The 15,170-nt window shown below is 37.1% G+C and overlaps 1 protein-coding gene across 1 annotated transcript; it reads left to right on the top strand.

Moving 5' to 3' along the window:
- Positions 1-208: 208 nt before the first annotated feature.
- On the top strand, positions 209-14,745 carry si:dkeyp-117b11.1 (B-cell linker protein). The gene is made up of 19 exons (XM_041788260.1): positions 209-346; positions 4,498-4,523; positions 4,612-4,640; positions 4,737-4,768; positions 6,500-6,599; positions 6,730-6,791; positions 6,904-6,955; positions 7,044-7,148; positions 7,690-7,718; positions 9,695-9,731; positions 9,900-9,948; positions 10,143-10,173; positions 10,305-10,353; positions 10,455-10,548; positions 12,956-12,993; positions 13,139-13,182; positions 13,261-13,329; positions 13,655-13,813; positions 13,937-14,745. Exons 1-19 carry the CDS (start codon positions 338-340, stop codon positions 14,051-14,053), a joined length of 1,131 nt encoding a protein of 376 aa, XP_041644194.1. The 5' UTR covers positions 209-337; the 3' UTR covers positions 14,054-14,745.
- The last annotated feature ends 425 nt before the right edge of the window (positions 14,746-15,170 follow it).

The raw sequence follows: 15,170 nt of genomic DNA, 5'->3' as shown, positions 1-15,170 counted from the left end.
AGAGTTAATAAGTAATCTCTTTTAATCACAAATACAATATGGAGGGTTTTTTTCCAGTTACAACATAAAAAACTTAAATCAGCTTGCTCTCAGACCATATGCAGCTTACAGTAGATGTTTTGGAGCCCTATCTATACTGTTCAGCATCTGCTCATTTAAAAGTGGGCAGTGAGGTTGTCTGCCTCACACAGGTAGGAAATGCAAATGAGATCAGTTACAGCTGCTCTTCACATTCGCTTTGTACCACTCACTTTTAATATTTAAAGCCATTTGCATCAAAGAAGCGACACAAATACATTTCCTCATGTCTTGAGCAGTTGGGACTGGACCTAAAACCATGACAATGGTAAAGTACAGTTTTTTATTATTGTTTAAGTTTAGTCTTTACTCTGTTACGTATGGGTGGAGTGAGGAGGAAGTGAGCTGGTGTTGTCAGAGTTTTAGTGCTGTAACAACTGAGTCTTTTGTAAACTCTTTGTGTTTTTGAAATCATATTTTAACGTTTCATTTAGGTTTTTGAGTAGTGTGAAAGATAAAGTGTAAAAGTTGTGATTCTGTGGGAGTGTGGAGTTAAACAGGAAAAAGAATCTAGATAACAGGCTTGCAGATGACCCTAAAGTAAATAAAGGCACATACGTTGGTGATGTGCTTTCATACAAAAGAGAGCACATTTTGTGTTTGTACTATTTTTGATACTTTTTCAAAGTTTACAGGTTTTATGCCTTCGGGAGTTTTTGTGTAATATTGATTGAATTCACTGTGTTCATTATTTTTAAGTATAAAATGTATTAGCCAAGTAGAAACTATCAAATTTGCATAATTTATTTCAGCTAGACTATATATTCTCATAGCTTGCTGAAAGCATGTACAGTATATTTAGAAATTTACCTTGCTGGCCTTTACTAAGGCCATCAAACCATTAACTTCTTTTTAATATTAATTAATCTAGTTGAATTAAGGCTTAGTTATGCTCTATGTTTGAAACCCAGATGGATATAGTTGGAGCTTTCTGTCCATACTTATCCATTCTCTTTAAGCTTCTCTCTAAGTGGTCGCATTACCACTGCCAGTCATAGGGGCCAGTGTTTTTAATGTAGCTAACAGTTCAAGCTGAAGCAGTAAAACACATTGAAGAAGAGTAATTTGATATATGGTGAAACTTACTCAAAGTTTTAGGAAATATCAGCAAATATAGTGTGAGCAGTTAAGAACTACAAGCGAATATGTATTGTTAACTCACCTGGGTACAGAGACAGTGAATCTCCACAGCGTGGCAGAGGATGGAGAGAGCAGCAAACATAGAGCTGTGGAGATCCATGTGAGACAGTAATCTCTTAATTCTTAAAAATTCTGTATTAAAGACGAGTACGTAGAACAGTTTTATCATTTCAAAAGCAAAAGATCTGTTTTGATCCATCAGAGGAGCATATTTAGATACAGAACTGCTTTTATTTTGAAAGAAATAAAGGAACTTTGGGTAGATTGAAGATTATGGCATGACCTTAACCATGGAAAAAGGAATTAGTTATGGATTGTAAAAGAGATAATAGACCTGTAAAAATGTTTGATTAAATAAGGTGAATTGCAGTCTCAGTCTTAGTATTTAGATTAAATGCCTTTTAGTTTTAGTTACATTTTAGTCTTTTCTACCTTTCATAGTTTTAGTCTAGTTTAAGTCGATGAAAACTCAAAACGTAGTCTAGTTTTAGGCGATAAAAATGTCCTCACATTTTAGTCTTTACTTTTAGTCCAAGCATTTATTTTCTTGCCTGAATCTGGTACCAAATCATGGTAGAGTGTTCTATGCACTCTGCTAAACCTGGGGTCTCTACTTTCTACAGCTGAGAGGCAGGAGAGCTATAGATGCATTGCATTCTGAAAGATTTAGCCACAGTGGAGAAATATCACAGATTTTGAATGTCCAACAAAAATTAAATTACATTCTAGTCAGTTTTAGTCATCTTTACGAAAACTTTACTTACTTATTGTCGCTAGTCTCAGACAAACATTTTAGTCGACACTGTTAACACTGGTGGAGTGGTGTACTTAAATAATGTCACTGTGGCTGCAGGGAGACATTGCAGTGGTATGACCAGAATGTGCTGTAAGGGACAAAGCAGGCCATGAATGTGATAAGAAAGAATTTAGTTGTCATTAACATGATCAAAATAAAGATATCAATCAATCAATCAATAAGAAAGAATTAATGCAGGTATTATTTACCTTCAGTAGTGCTTAGTGCTGACAGCCCTAATTTAAACTACTGTCAAAGATCACTATTTTTCCTCATTTTAATTCATTAACTTTCTTAAAATGCATCCAAAAATATATTAAAAATGCCCAGGTTTGGGATGTGCTGTGTTACACTCTGTTGTATTTTTTTTGTCTTAAAATCAATTTACAGTTTTTGACAGGAAAAATTAACTCATCCTGCTCTTTTTATCTGATTGTTGAAGTGATTTACTTTTCTATTTTTATCTCACTGTAATTGCAAATGTGCTCTTATACCTTAGGGCTCCCTGCAGATATGTGAAGTATTTATATTGTATATAATGCTGAATTTTTCTTTGTTGCACCAAACAATTTATGCAAACTAAGTTCCCTAAATGCTCTTAGTTGCAAACACACAACAACAATGATAATAATGACAGAGGCAAAAGCTGCTCTTCAATACATTAACTACTGTGGAAAATCAGAGAAAACAGTGAAAATTATCCACACTTTTTTATATATCTATCACAATGTATTAAGTAATAATGAGGAAGCAGAGTGTCTTTGTCAAGAATAGAAATGTAAAAGCCTCCACAGGAGGAGACTGTGTTTCTGTGCTATCTGTATATAATTGTTTTTGGTATCACAGATAATATTTCTATTGTCTGACTCAACATTTGAATGATGCTCACTTAGTCTGGTCCTTGTTTGCATCAGAAATAACTTCATGGCCACACAACTTCTTCCTTCTTCCTTCTGCTGGACTCACCAGCCACTGACAGCTCTTTTCTACTAAGATGAGTAAAACTTCATAGTTTCCTCTAAACTTTTCCATCAGATAGAAAGTCACAGAAAGTAGAAGTTCCACACTGTGGTTGACACAAAGCACAACACCGTCACAGTAACGTGATAAGGTCCTTAATGCAGATCATTCTGAGTTTTTGCATTAAGATTCATAAATAGCATTACAGTAAAGAAGTTCTCTTTCTGCTCTTTATCATCAATAGTACATTGATTTTTTTTCTGATATTTTGAGTGAATGTGAGGGACAGGCACTCCCCAGTCATTAGTGCTCTTTGTATCTTACTGCCTGCTTATCACTTTACATGAACACTTCCTCCATGGCACTGTGGTAAAAATAGAGATTATGTAGCTCAACTTCCTGGTTTTACTTGACGCTTAGGCTCATCTTACTCTCTGCTGGTCAACCTCAGACACAAACCCACATATTTTATACATTTCTGCTTTAAATGCAAGCCACAGGTGCAGGGGTTAAAGTTATGAAGATACAAGTCATAGGGAAAAGTGATGGAAGAAGCTACAGTCTGCACTCTGTGACTCAGTCACGAGATTCACTTTTGCTATCCATCCTCAAATTGCATTTTAAAATGGGGAAAAGGAGTTTCAGGTACGCTGCCCTTGCCCCTTGGAGTCTGCTGTGAGAATATGTTGATGTCGGGGGAGTTGGTCTCATTACATCATTTTAAAAGTAGACTTATGTTGCTGGAGGAAGATGCGTCAAGTTGTAGCTGTTTTCAATGATTACTTTCTACTCTGTGCCCCTGAATTAGCTGATTGGTGTTTGTAGCTGTTTTAAATGTGTGCACAGGGACGATCTGTATCACTAAATTAATCCTAATGTATGTAAGATTTGTAATAAACACATTCATTTATTAAAATGCATTAAATAGTCCTTTTTAGGACCCTTTGGTAAAGCCACAGCAATGTCTCCCTGCAGCCACGGTGATGTAAAAGTCCCCCACTGTGTCTTGATGTCTCATTTTACTTAAAAAAAAAAAAACACTTGCAGACAGCTAAGGGGACAAGTCATCTGCACCTTGTGTTAAAGATTTTAATTTTTACTGTTTCTTTAGTCCTTTTCTTTGGTTAAATTTGTGCCATAATCTTCAAGCTACCCGAAGATCCTTTGAAATAAAAACTCAGGCATACATGGCCAAGACACTACCATAAATCTGATTTTTAATCCCAGTGAGTATTTCCTGGTTAGATATCTTTTAAATAAAATAAATAAAAAGTCATGGGGTGTGTGAACAATCCACCAGTCATAGCAGAAGTACCTCAGGAAGTTCTTTGTCTGTACTAAGTCTACCTTTGTATGAAATAAGGCCCTACTGTTCATCCTGTTGACCTTCCCACCAAACGGCCACCAACTCAGTTGTGATGACAAAGCTGAAGGCGAACCAAAGTAAATCATTACTTTTTCAGCAAGCAGTGAGTTTGTTTTGTGGATGTTAACTATTGGAAACTTCTGTGTTTTTTTTTCAGAGCTTCTTTGGGAAACGAAAAAACCTGTAAGTGCAGTGGCCTCAAGAAAAACATCACTGTTTTTGTTTTTGATAAGTTTGTGTTGTCTTACCTCTGTTCTCTTTTTAAACACAGTGGACCTCCAGCTCCACCCAGAAGGACAGGTAAAATATGAACCAATTGTGCTATAAAGGGAAGATTATTGCTTTTTTCTTATCCAAATAACAAGTTGTTATTGTCTATTTAAATGTTTGTTTTAGATGACAATGAAGGATGGCCACCAGAGGAGTTTGTAAGTGACAAAATGTTTCAAAAATGATACAAGGTGCTGTTAAGTTTTCTTCAATCCGTTGGAGCTTGTCCTTTCCTACGGTCACTTTGTAAAGTTTATGCTGGTTGACTGCAACGGCTAGTTTTGTGCAGCTAACCAGCTTAGAAGGTAATGCTACGCTAACAGTTAGGCTCATACTAACAAGACACCTCTGGTTAACAGTAAAATGCAGGCAGCAGTTTCAGGACCGCTGATTCACGACAGTATAACTAGGACCTGTGATCTTTGCAACAGAATGAAGTGTAGGAGCATTACAATTAAACAAGTTTATGGACCGCAGATTTAGTACCAGACGTAGGACCCGTGTTTTCACTTGAGTTGGCATAACTTTGAGAGGCAGAAGTCTTACAGAAGAGGATAAAGGACAGCAGTGAAGGAAAAAAATTATGGGCAAGTCGAGATTAAAGTCGAAATGACGAGAATGAAGTAGAAATTTCAAGAATAAAGTTGAAATACAAATTCGAACTAAGAGTCAAAATGACGAGAAAAGTTGAAATTTCGAGAATAGAGTTAAAATACAATTTTGAGAAAAAAGTCAAAATGATGGGAAAAAGTGAAAACTCGCCATTACAAACAGTGGACCTTGAACAATTCGCTTACATTGTTAAAGGTGACATATTATGCAAAATTCACTTTTTCAGACTTTTCTAACAAAAATATGTGCCCCTGGCCAGTCCACAGTCCCCCCAAGAATCAGAGAAATCTATTTCCTCCCCTCCTCTCTTTCTCTACCTTTCAGAAAATGTGTGCTGAAACAAACCTTTCTTAGATTTTCCCTTCATGATGTCATGTGGGGAGTTAGCACCGCCCCCAGGTTCGGTTGGCCCTCCCTGTTTGGTAGAGCATTCTGCCTTCCTCTCCTGATCCGCCAGGAGAGCCACATCCATTTAGCCACATCCATTTCCTGAGAGGGGCGTGGTCAGGGGCGGAGTCAGATGGCTCATTAACATGGCTACCGCTACTACTACGACTGACCTGGCTACTACATAGCTGCTACTACTACTAGGCTAGTACTACTACAACTGCTATGACTAGGCTACTATATAGCTACTCCTAATGGAGTACTCAACTTCAACTGATTAGGCTATTTCATAGCTACTACTAGGCTATGACTACTTCAACTGCTATAACTAGGTTACTACATAGCTACAACTACTAGGCTTCTACTACTAATACAGCCAACTAGGCTACTACTACAACTGCTATGATTAGGCTATTACATAGTTACTACTGCTAGGCTGCTACTTCTTCTACTGCTGTGACTAGGCGACTATGTAGTTACTACTACTAGGCTACTACAACTACTACTACTGGGCTACTACTTATAGTAGTAATAATAGTAGCTAACTTTATTTGTGAATCAGAAAAGCAGGGGACTACAAAGTGCTTTAAAGGTATACTGTTCATTTGAACAAAGCAAGGACCAAAAACCGAGCAGCAAAAAGCACCCAAACAATATTAACAAAACTCTATAAGCAGGAAAACCCACAAAGAATTCAACCAATATGTTTTTCCCCATCACTCATAAGAACCCACAGGACCCAGCAGCAAAGAATGAGACCAAGATGATCAAGGATAATACTACATTATAGATATAGAACCAACATGAAGACTTGAAGCTACGGACTCAGTTTTGATGTTACAGTGACTCTTTTTAATAGATGCAAGTCTCACTATGATTTCTGATTGCAGGATGATGATGAGGAGGACAGTAGCATGTATGAAGTGCCTCCCTGTGAGCGCCTACCGGTTCAACTCCCACAGAGAGCTATAGAGGAAAATGTCTATCTGGGTAAGAGCTCTGCACCCATGACTGCTGATAGAGATAGCTACACACAGTGTAAAGCTCCACTCATCTTAGACACCTAATGAGACACAAAATAACACCTTAAAATTTTGCCACTTGACGCCACTCTTTGCAGACACAACATCCAACCCTACTGTTCCACAGAGGCAGGCTGCACCACCCATGGGCAGACCCTTGGTAACAACAACAGCTCTTGGAAGTCTATTTCAGGTTATCGCTGCAGCTTTTAGTGTGTCAAAACTTGTTTTTGTATAAATTTGAAATAGATTACCTCTCTATTTCCATGCAGAAACATCAACAGCGTGTAGAGCAGTTCAACTTTGATACCAAGACTGAGAAACGTGAGTGTTTTTCCTACTACAACTGAGGACTCTGCATAGCTTTAAGTATTTTCTTCATGAGTTACAACTTCATCCTGCTCCCTCTCAGCACCTGAGATAGACAGAACTGAGAAGCCTGGGAGGAAGAAGTTGATGCCTCCTACACCTGCCCGCCCTTCACATGCTCCAGCCCCTGCACACAACACTGAAGAAGGTGCTTCAATTAATTCTACCAAAGCTAATGAATCCATATCTTAAAGACAGAAGTGCTCAGAGTACTGCCTCTTTGAAATCCAATGGAATACAGTATTTTGAAAAGAAGAACCAATGATTCTTATTCCAAAAAACTCAGCTTGGTGCACAGAAACATTATACATTTATAGCACCAACAGTAGTTTGTTATGAACAGATATGTAAATACAAGCAGTGCTGAGAGGAGCTTGCAGCTCTGGCTTAAACAAAGAGTGCCACCTAGTGTAGTGTCTCTGATCTACAACCTCTTTTCATGCTGGGAAAGAAAACCCATTACTTTGCAATGAGATTTGGCTTGAATTACTTGGTTTAAAAGACTGGACAGTTAAAGCCAAAGGTTATGAGAAGAATATGAGTGACCTTCCATGAATATTCTCCTCTAACCTGTGTTTAAATGTGGGCTCTTCTATCTCTCCACTGCTGTGGTCACTCATGAAAAACTATGTAGTGCCATTCGCTGCAACGACACAGATCAATGCTTTTATTTTCTCTTTGCATTTCAGATGTGTACCTGTATCCTGATGAAGAACAGGCAGGTTTTACTCATGTTTACTTCCTTCATTTTCTCCCTTTTGTAAAATGTCAGGCCACAGGAATATGATTAATCCGTGAGCTACTGATACCAGAGAGCTGATCATTTATGGGATACATAAAGCAGCAGTGCTTGATTTTATATATAAAAAGGTGTCTGGAGAACTGATAAGGCCATGGCTTAGAAATAAACCTATTTATCAAGTCAATGCTGCTAACCACAGATGGGTTACTTGGTGGACCTACAAAGCAGAGGCCAAGAGTGTGTGTTTGAAGTGACTGCCAATTATTTATCATTTGTAACAAATTCAATAAAGTTTCATTGGCCAAAAAAGCTCTGATATTGTAATCAGGGAACCAAAAGAGTAGTATAAACCCAAACTATATCTCAAACAAATATAAATAGCTTGTAACGTGGAGAACTGTCATGGTTCTAGTCTACGTAAAGTCAGATAATGTCATGTTTCATCTGTTGGCTAACAAGGGCAGCTAACTGGCAATGGCTAAAAAGACCCATTTGATGAAAATGTTTTGCAAATTTGGGACCAATGCAAATTTTTCAGAAATGCAGGCAAAAAGAGCAAAACGTGCAATGTCTGAAACATGGTGAAAATGGAATAAACGTGCTGCACAAAGCTCTAAACATCTATATCAACATCAAATTAGCGTCAAATGCAAAATCTAATGAATTACCAAACAAACAAACAAACAAACAATAAAAACCAAACAAAAAAAACCACATATTCAGAAAGTTACACAACTAGACAATGGCCGCAGATCCAGCCTGTGTATCACAAGTGCCCCAGGCTTGTAGGGTATCTCAGTGAAACAGTTAGTTGTTGATGGGAAATGGTGAGGGATACCAGGCACTGAATCTTTTGTTTTAAGTGGAGAGCAGCACAGTTTGACAACAGAAAGTGAGTTTAAAGACCCTGCAAAGTGAAAATAAATCTGGATTTAGGTTTGTTGTATGACAGGTCACTCTGTTATGAACCCCTAGTTCAAAGTTCAGTCAAATAAAACAGCTCCAAGTTTATAAAATTAAGCTTCAAAATGTTGAAAAAAAGGCAGTAAAATCTTCTCCAGGATGGTGTGGGCGTGTCTGTTGAATGAGCTGAAGCCACGCCCACTCAGGAGAAAAACTCTGAATGGAGGAAAGCTCTCACCATTAGCCTGCCCTTTGACCTTATGATCAGAGCGCAGCTGCCTGGCTCAAATCTCTGTTATGATGCTTTAAATGATCCATCGGCCACTGTGGCTGATAGATTTAGCAAATTTACCTCACAATGAACAAAAAAATCAGCATTTAATTGACTGTTAACTTTCAATAAAGGCAGTAACATCAGCTAACAGCAGACTGTACTGAGATGAACTGCTCTGTGATTTTATATTGTAGTGTTAGAGGGGCGGGACTATTCCCCACTGTGGGCTCGTGACATCATATTTGCCCCGCCAAAATTTAACCAAGCCAGGAAAGAGGTGAAAAACTCCCAAATGGTCTAAATCCAAAGTTCAGTCACATGTAGATCTCAATGTTTTCACATGTTTGCAGCAACCATATTCCAACATATCTAGTGTGTTAAAACACACATTTTGGATTTCACTTTACAGGGTCTTTAAGATAACAACTGCTTGAAGATTGCAGAGTATAGGCCAGACAGCTGAGCAGGGTTCTGCTGGGGCAGCCCTGGAATGCATATCGCTTGATGGTTTCTGCAACACCTTTTTCATTTGCAGCACATTTCAGTCATTGCAGACATTTATAAATGCTTTTGGATTTTCTCATTTCTGAGATTGCTGCATTTGTCCCAGATGTAAGTCATTTTGGCAGATCAGTTGCCCTTTGTGGCCACTGTTTTCATGTCAGAATTGCCTAAACTGCTACAAAGCTCACTATCATCCAGTGTGTATTCATATTGACAGATAAGTGGCTATACATGATCATGGGCTGACAACACTTATCCCTTTATGTTTCAGGAGGTCAATGATGGCTTGTATTTGGAGCCGACAGATGGTGGGTTGCATCACTCTCCACAAGAAGGAGCTTATCTTTTGTATTTAAAGCTAGCTGTAACAGTTTTGTGATAGGCAGCATTAATATACTTTTAGATGACTGAATATCTTACCAAAACAATTTTCTCCTTCTGCTCCTCAACTTGTGCTCCTGCCCCTCGTGCACCAGTGAGGATGTCTCAGTCTCCAAAAACAACGCTTCCTTCACCTAAACCTTTGTAAGTGCACCTGAACCTGTATCAAACCCCATAGTGCAGTGACCTGAAGTAACTGAAATCTGCATGTCTTAATTATTTCAATCATCATGCCACATCAGGCATTGATGCTGCTGCAACAAAATATGACACAGTTGTAGCATTCAGTGAATAAGTATACACAAACATAAACTAAGCTGAAGCTTCTCTGTCTGCAGAGTGAAGCCTCCAGTACCCAGGCCTCCATCTGTGAGTGTGTCTCTTCATCTCAGTGCTTATTATTTCCTTATACTAATCTCTGCCCTCTTTTAAAGGACGATTTAGGCTGGATTAGAAATGGAAATACTCATACTTACGCATTATTTCTTTTTTCTACTCAGAAAATTAACCTCACCTCATCATTGCCTTCCCAAAATGAGATAAAAACAGGTAACGCTCACATATTATTTTCTCATATAAACAATCACACTTCAGTAAACACAGCCTTAATGATAAAGAGAGCTTGTTTCTCTTTTCTATATCTTATTCAGCTGAAGTGAGGAGAGTCACATTTCCCACCAAAGTCCCTCCACCTACTCACTCTAAACCCCCTCTGCCTGCTAACCTGAAGGAAGTTAAGCTGAGGTAAGAGAGGGGATACTAAGAGATTGAAGGAGGTGTGCCAATCGTTTTCACACTTGACTCTTTCTGTAAATGCATTTCTACATCCCTGTTATATTCAGTGTATAACAAGGGTTTTCACAATACCAGAATTTTAAACTCACTGATGATACCAGTATCCAAACAGTATTGATAACTGTTTGGATACTACATTTATGAAAATAGAAGTCCTAGGTTCCCAATGTTGGAAAACTAATTGTTTACAGTTCTGAAAAATGGCAGGAAATTTCCTGCACACTGCCCAAATTAGCGATGCCCTCAACTAGTTGAATAATCAGTGATTTGTTCAAAAGAGCCTATTGACCCCTAGTTGGACGCATGCTTATGAAACAAGGATAATTCCATTCAAGCTATATGGGGGGACCTTAAGGTCTAATTTTACATAAATGTGTCTTTTTTTTCCAAATATCATCTAGGGATGTCAAATGATAGAATTTGGAAATGCAATTAATCCAAAAAAAGTTTTATGTATAATTGCAGTTAAGTCTTATTTTTGTCACATGTTTAGATTTCATCTTTTATATTCAAAACTGTTTTATTTAATTTTGAAATTTTCTTTCACTTTCTTGAAGAAAATGTAACTGATTTCCTGTTTGGATACAGAGCAAAATAAGGAACTTTGAGTGGCTCAAATGTACTTTTACCTCAGAAAAGGGATGGAAAAGGTCATGGATTGAAAAAGAAATATGCAGAGGTGGAAAATTGCACAACTGTTGTGCTTAGGTAAAAATATAGTTACTCTGGTTGACTTAGGTAAAGGTAAAAGTACAGTTACTCTGGTTAAAACTTACTTAAGTAAAAGTACAGTTACTCTAGTTAAAACTTACTTAAGTAAACGTAAAAGTACAGTTACTCTGGTTAAAACTTACTTAAGTAAATGTAAAAGTACAGTTACTCTGGTTTAAACTTACTTAAGTAAACGTAAAAGTACAGTTACTCTGGTTAAAACTTACTTAAGTAAAAGTAAAAGTACAGTTACTCCAGTTAAAACTTACTTAAGTAAATGTAAAAGTACAGTTACTCCAGTTAAAACTTACTTAAGTAAATGTAAAAGTACAGTTACTCCAGTTAAAACTTACTTAGGTAAATGTAAAAGTACAGTTACTCTGGTTTAAACTTACTTAAGTAAACTTAAAAGTACAGTTACTCTGGTTAAAACCTACTTAAGTAAAAGTAAAAGTACAGTTACTCCAGTTAAAACTTACTTAAGTAAATGTAAAAGTACAGTTACTCCAGTTAAAACTTACTTAAGTAAATGTAAAAGTACAGTTACTCTGATTAAAACTTACTTAAGTAAATGTAAAAGTACAGTTACTCCAGTTAAAACTTACTTAAGTAAATGTAAAAGTACAGTTACTCTGGTTAAAACTTACCTCAGTAAATGTAAAAGTACAGTTACTCCAGTTAAAACTTACTTAAGTTAATGTAAAAGTACAGTTACTCTGGTTAAAACTTACCTCAGTAAATGTAAAAGTACAGTTACTCCAGTTAAAACTTACTTAAGTAAATGTAAAAGTACAGTTACTCCGGTTAAAACTTACTTAAGTAAATGTAAAAGTACCGTTACTCTGGTTGGCTTAGATAAAGGTAAAAATACGTTTCCATAAATCCTCTAAAGTAAAAATATATTATTAAGTATTTAATTTAAAGTTTACTTAAAATACTGAGTAGCTACTAAGGAGTTGTACAGTAAAATATGATCTTTTCTTATTGGCAAGAACAACAAGAGACTGGAGCTTCAACCAGGTTGTTAAGATAAAGTTACACCTATGGTGAAGTAAAATACGCTGCAAAGTTGACACTGTTAGCTCATATCTAGTTTGAAAGTGTCTTTATTAGTCTGCACTTCATATAGTTAAACCACACTTTTGAAAGTGTTAAATATTTTACATTATGACAAAATTACTTTATTGCATCACAAATAATGCATCGAAGGTGCATAGCCCTAATTTTTAAGTATTAATGCTTTTGCTGCAGTACCATCTCAGCTGGTCTTCAAGTCATTTTCTCCTTTTGTTTTCCAATAGTTGGATAGAGTGAGATAAAGGATGGATCTAGTCCTGTCATACTGTGAACTATTTTCCAATTCTAGAGGACAAATAGTTTAAAGATGTTGTTTCCTATTATGTTGTAAATGAGAATAAGGATCAATAAATGGAAAAAAGACATTTGAAAACTCACCATCACGGACTAACTTTGTTAGTCTTTAGTTAGATGTAGATTTATTAAGACTTTCTGTATGCATGTTGATACTATTGATCATTAAAATAGCAGTTATTTCATTGTTTTAAATCAACAAGTAAAAAAATATCCAAGTAGCACTAATTTTGACAATCCTACATATATCATTAATTTTGCTGCTTTATTTTAGCCATCCAGCTCCTCCTCCAGCAGACACCAAACCTGTGGGTAAGATCACATTTGATTAAACAATTACGCATCACTCCAAATACAGATCATTGGGAGTATTCACAGTTTAACATAATCCAAACATTTACAAGATCTGTATTTCATTACCCTTTACTCAAATAACGTGCTTTCTCTCTATTTTTAGTTTCCTCTGGTGTAATCAGGACAGCAAAGCAGTTGGGGCATGAGGTAAGATATTGATCTTAATGGAAGTTTTCAGTCAAGATTTTCAGGATCTCCTAACTTTTAAATTTTTTTGCATTGCAGAACAAAGAATGGTTCGCTGGAGACTGCAACAGAAAGAAAGCTGAGGATCTCTTGGAGAGGGTCAACAAGGTAAGGCAAACATGATTTATGATTATGAAAATAATCACATCTGACTATAATCATATTTTGGAGCTTTCAAACAAAGGTCTTAAGGCGAGAGTGTTGTATTTGATTGTTTATGTACATGCCTTTGCTGTAATTCATTCACAGCTAAAAGCCAAATCTGAGTCAGACATCTTCAGGGCTTCTCTTTCCAACACTCACTCTGCATGATGTTGTCTAAATTCTTACTCAGCCCTTCAATTTTACATTTACCTTCCTGCTGCTTGCACATTTTTAAATGTCCCCTTCTCTGTGTAAATTTGTCCCTGATTTTTCCTCCCTTTTGTTTCAGGATGGTGCATTTCTCATCCGACACAGTTCAGCCCAGAGCGCCCGGCAGCCGTACACCTTGGCTGTGCTCTACCAGCAGAAGGTGTACAACATCCCCATCCGCTTCCTAGGGGATACTCAAGGTTACGCCCTTGGGAAAGAGGGCAAGAAGAACGAAGAGGTGAGACAATATGAGAACGGTTTCAGAGGAGAGAGAGATAAATCAGGGAGCAAGACTCTGGGAAAAATGCAGCTTTATGAGAAAGCTTCAGGCTTTTCTTTAATCCTTCCTTCTCTCTCTCAGATTTTCGTCACCCTTGAGGAGATGATTTCCCACCACAAGAATAACCAGCTGCTCCTGATAGACAGCAAGAGCCAGGCCAAGCACACGGCTTATTTAACCCACCCTGCACGCCCATAAAACTGCACTTCCACATTTCAACACTACTGCATGTTCTATCATGTTATATTTCTATGAGGTATATGAGGTTTGCACTCACAATTTTTACACTTGAAAAAAAGTATCTTACCGTATATTCTGTGTCACAAAACATGATTACACCACTACGAAATAGGTTGTACAACTTAAATGCTGTTGTCTTTACATTTCTATAAAAGAGCACAAATGTTGAATTCACTGCAGCCTTAAATAAGATTAAGTCAATGCCAAAACCGTTGACATGAAAACAGGATCTGCTATTTGTTGATTACTCCATCATGTTAACAAAGACTGCACAGCATCAGCTGCTGTCCTGTGGAAACAGTGTGTCACTGTCTGAATATAACAGTCAGGACGTTCCTGTCATTGAAGGTGATTATAAGTGTACTGTAACACTGTATGTCAATCAGTACATTTACATGCATAGTTAAATGGAGCTACACTATAGCTCAATTGGGCACTTTAACTGGACTAGTCCCAGTGTGCATGCCTAACCTTTATTCATCCAGGAGTTTACCCACTGAGATATTTTTACATGGGAGTCCTGGCCAAGACAACAGCATGATAAGTTCTGCACATTCGACAAACAAAGGTTACATCAATCAGCAAGCCAGTAGCTTTCAGTAGAAAACATGTGCATACAGTGGTCTAATGTTCTGTATTTGTAGCTTTAAAATCTCCCAAACTGACGATTAAAAGCTCTTTTACCAAAGACAGTGAGTTCAAGGAATTTCATTCATGATGAATCCATGAGAATGACGGTTTCAGCTACTAACAGTTTTTGGAGTCAGTAGAGAACATAGATAAGATGTTAAGTATGGCTACTAAATAATAAGATTGTAGTTATGAGGATAAAACCAAACATAGTCATAGAGTATCAAAGGTTAGGTATTCACACACAACTGCAGTAAATTTCCAGTAAGTGACATCTTAAGTTCACTGCTAGCTACTGATTTAAGTGCACATGTTTTTGCCAAGGTGTCGGAAAATGATTTGCTTGGAAGTTGAGCAATGCATTAACTTGAAATTTTTGGGTGAAATTGAACAAAGCAGCAGCTGAATCTTTTTGTTAATTAACTGAGGTGTGTGAGGAACACTG

Source organism: Cheilinus undulatus, linkage group 5, assembly GCF_018320785.1.
Source record: "Cheilinus undulatus linkage group 5, ASM1832078v1, whole genome shotgun sequence".
Classification (NCBI taxonomy): Eukaryota; Metazoa; Chordata; class Actinopteri; order Labriformes; family Labridae; genus Cheilinus; species Cheilinus undulatus.
The sequence above is the reverse complement of the archived record's forward strand: the minus strand, read 5'-3'. Positions and strand labels throughout refer to the sequence as shown.